The sequence below is a fragment of the Nerophis ophidion genome, linkage group LG20 (assembly GCF_033978795.1).
Source record: "Nerophis ophidion isolate RoL-2023_Sa linkage group LG20, RoL_Noph_v1.0, whole genome shotgun sequence".
NCBI lineage: Eukaryota > Metazoa > Chordata > Actinopteri > Syngnathiformes > Syngnathidae > Nerophis > Nerophis ophidion.
The window spans coordinates 6,107,214-6,111,186 of NC_084630.1; the positions used below are offsets into that span (position 1 = coordinate 6,107,214).

The 3,973-nt window shown below is 33.9% G+C and overlaps 1 protein-coding gene across 1 annotated transcript; it reads right to left on the bottom strand.

Moving 5' to 3' along the window:
• Positions 1-296: 296 nt before the first annotated feature.
• Positions 297-3,737, bottom strand: LOC133538568 (probable pancreatic secretory proteinase inhibitor). Its single transcript, XM_061880222.1, has 4 exons — positions 3,387-3,737; positions 3,214-3,242; positions 1,209-1,321; positions 297-379 (listed from the first exon to the last, which is right to left on the bottom strand). The coding sequence occupies exons 1-4, from the start codon at positions 3,436-3,438 to the stop codon at positions 334-336; spliced, it is 240 nt and encodes a 79-aa protein (XP_061736206.1). The 5' UTR covers positions 3,439-3,737; the 3' UTR covers positions 297-333.
• Between the last annotated feature and the right edge of the window lie 236 nt (positions 3,738-3,973).

Below are 3,973 nucleotides of genomic sequence, written 5' to 3' on the forward strand. Positions count from 1 at the left end.
TTATCAACCATGAATTGATTAACATGGACCCCGACTTAAACAAGTTAAAAAACTTATTGGGGTGTTACCATTTAGTGGTCAATTGTACGGAATATGTAGTGTAGTTTACAATCTACTAATAAAAGTTTCAACCAATCAATTGACAATTATGTTACTTAGTGCAAGAAGTGTAAACTTTGAGTCTTCATGCCGTCATGTCATCATAATATTAATAATGTTAGGTTTAAACTTTGCTTGTTTAAAATACAAAAACAAAAAAAAAACACCAATAATATAATTGACCATTTTTTCTGAATGCTTTATTTGATTATTTGCATTGTTGAGATGCACAGGTCAGCAGATTCCATCCTTGACAATCAAAATGTTCTCCTTTGTAGTGCTGTAGAGAGAAAACACAAAAACACATTTCAACTTGGCTTGAATACACTTCATAAGGTAACTAAATGTGTAATGTACATTATATATTATTTTTGATAATGTTTACGACCTAAGATGTAATGACTATGAAGGGGAAATGTTAAGTAACAAAAATTAAACATCAGCGTGTCACGTGGGGGTCGCATTTTAATGCGGGATCGTTCCTCCAACGCAAACATAGACACTCCGGACAACAACTAAAAGGTAAGAATGATTTAATAACAAAACACTGGTACAAAAACAGACGAAAAAAAACGCGTGGCGAAAGCACAGAAGCTAATGCTAACACTAGCACAGGATCAGGTAACAAGAAATCTAGAATTACCAACGAAACAGTTGCATACCGCAAACAAGGGACCAAGACCGACTGACGGGACAAGGCAGGCTTAAATAAGGAAGTAATTAACAAAAACAGGTGTGCGTCTGGAACCCTCAGCAGGTGAAATTAATATGTTGCCATGGTGACCAAACTGACTCACAAAAAGGTACACAAACAACAAAGGGAGTCCAAACTAACAGAAAATAACTAAACTAAACATGATCCAGACTACGGATCATGACACAGCGGTTTTGTTGAACGCAGGATTTACTCCAAATACTAAACACAAAAAGAAAACACACACACAAATAAGATTATATTGCAATAATGATCTAGTGACTGACTTTGATCAAGAGTGCAGAATAGTCACCACTGATTTTGAAATGTCTGCACAAAGTTGCAATCGGAACCCTTTTTCTGTCCGTCTTTTCTTCTCAGAAAGTGCTGGTTGTGTGTGTTTGTGTATACTCACTGTCTTTGGACGCAGAGCATACACTCGTTGCCGTATGTTGCTCCATCACTCCCGCAAAAAGGCTCATGGCTCGAGTTGCATATCAAGAGTTTATTTAGATTCGAGCAGGATGGCTGGCAAAAACAAGCAAAAATTGACAGTAAGTTACAAAAAACTAAATTGAATACTCAAGGATATAAAATTGTTTTAAATATCATTATAATATCAATGTACTTCAGTAATAATTTAATTATAATTATGCATGCCATAGTGCAATCGTTTAGTGTGCAATATGCATTATTTATTGTTTATTATTCGATTTTAGGTTTTCATTGTTTTTCATTGCATGTTAATTGTGTTAATCTGCACCTTCCATCCATTTTTCTACCGCTTATTCCCTTCAAATTTTATGATTGTGGGATGGATAAATTCGATCCTATCCGAGCTTATCCTAAATAAAAAGCAGAAAAAAATATGGGATGTGGTGAAGCCGTAATGTGGCGAGGCAGGACTGTGTTCAAAACTACTCTCAAAAGGATTTAATGTTGTTGACAACTGACAACTACAATTACATTGTCAGACTGTCGAGAGGCGGAGCCGACGGGCCGACGGCGGGGAAGGACACGCTTTGGCCCTGATCAAGATGGCGTCCAGGAGGCGGAGAATGCGGCGGAACGAAGAGGCGACGCCGCAGCAATCGAGATCAGGTGCGTGGCTCACACACCGGTTCACAATCTCCTCACAGTGTATAAAAGGGGAGAAGGAGGAAAAATCCAGAGAGAAGAGGTGGAGTGTCCGCAGCACTGCAGGAGAGCGAGAAAAGAGCGACAGAGAACAGCACAGAGGAAGACGACGACACGGCAGCTGAAAAGCAGACCGGAACGAGCAGCGGAGGAGGAGCTGAAAGAGTGACCCGACCGACACTGCAGCTTTATTAAAAAATAAAGAGTCAAACCTGTGCTAAAGCGATGTCCTTTCTGAGCGGTCCATGCAACCCACACGACGACGGAAAGAGTCGTTCACACAGACATATTGTTGATAATCATTGTAAATAAAGCTATTCTTTTGGATCTTGGTATTTAATACTGCATCCTCATATTGTGGGTATAGATTGTATATAATGGATGTATTACGGTATCTATATATAAGTATATATGAAGTGTTAATGTGTTAAATAAAAAAAAAATATATATATATACATATGTATATGTGTGTGTATGTGTATATATACATAGATATGTGTGTATATGTATATACATACCTATATATACATGTATATACTGTATATGTGTATGTACATGTATATATATATATATATAAACACATATATACATACACACACACACACACACACACACACACATATATATATATGTATATATATATGCATGTATGTATGTAAATACAGACTCACATAAATATTTATATACAATAGGCACCAGCGACCACAAAGGGAATAAGCGGTAGAAAATGGCTGGATGGATGGCTGGATATATATATATATATATATATATATATATATATATATATATATATATATATATGTATGTGTGGGAAAAATCACAAGACTACTTCATCTCTACAGAACTGTTTCATGAGGGGTTCCTTCAATCATCAGGAGATTTTTTTTTTTTTAATCAAAAAAAATCTCCTGATGATTGAGGGAACCCCTCATGAAACAGTTCTGTAGAGATGAAGTAGTCTTGTGATTTTTCCCACACCTACATATTGCGCTCTACCACGGTATCGAGCACTATTCTTTGGATAATCCAATCAAGACATATATATATATATATATATATATATATATATATATATATACATATGTATATATATATATATGTATATATAGATGTGTATATATACCCATATATATTTTTTTATTTTATTTTATTTTATTATTTTTATTTTTTAGTTTTAGTTTTAGTTTTAGTTTTTTATTTATTTATTTGATTTTAAACTACCCTCGCTGACTCTGGGCAAATGAATTATTCTTCTGACTTTTTTTCAATAAACATCATGTCACCTCTCTCCCCTTTCCAGAGTTCGTTGTATCTGTAAAAGCAGAAATTGTTATCAAAACTTCAGTCATTTAATAACACGTTGTAAATTTCAACCTAACATTAAATGTATGAAAATGACAACAGGATGAATGAAATACACATTTTAAATGACATAAATGTATTTTTTTTTGTGTACCTGCAGCCACACGGATGAGCAGGAGTCCCAACAGAAACAATTTCCCAGTCATGATGGCACACTGGCACTGACTGTCTCCCTGTTGTTTCTAAAGGCAACACAGTGGGGCGTGCATGGGATCACGGGAGGTAAAAGCAGTAGACAAACAAAAACCCACACATATTTTTTTAGAAAGATGATTATTATTATTATTGACACAGTGACACAACATGTGCAAATGAATAAAACAACATAATAGGTGAAAAAGTCCAAATCAAGAACTTTGTCTTCTTGCACAGTTGTGCATCTGGACCTGCATTCCATGCCTTTTTTCTGTATTGGTTAAATCAATATTTTCTATTAAGTAGTGTAAGTATTTAATTCAACTTTATAGTCCATTTAAAGTTTGTTTTGTAATATATAATATATATGTACGTTTTATATATGCAATGAATACATACATATATATATAAATATATATATATATATATATATATATATATATATATATATATATATATATATATATATATATATATATATATATATATATATATATATATATATACACGTTTGGTCAGGAGAAAACACAGAGACTATTTCATATT

What these genes read in the sequence shown, in the direction of transcription:
- LOC133538568 (XM_061880222.1), bottom strand. Translation starts at nt 3,438, where the DNA reads ATGACTGGGAAATTGTTTCTGTTGGGACTCCTGCTCATCCGTGTGGCT. An exon ending in ACTCTGGAAAGGGGAGAGAG is followed by an intron (nt 1,322 to 3,213) that starts GTGACATGATGT and finishes TGTTTTTGCCAG; the next exon opens with CCATCCTGCTCGAATCTAAA. An exon ending in ATGCTCTGCGTCCAAAGACA is followed by an intron (nt 380 to 1,208) that starts GTGAGTATACAC and finishes TTCTCTCTACAG; the next exon opens with CACTACAAAGGAGAACATTT.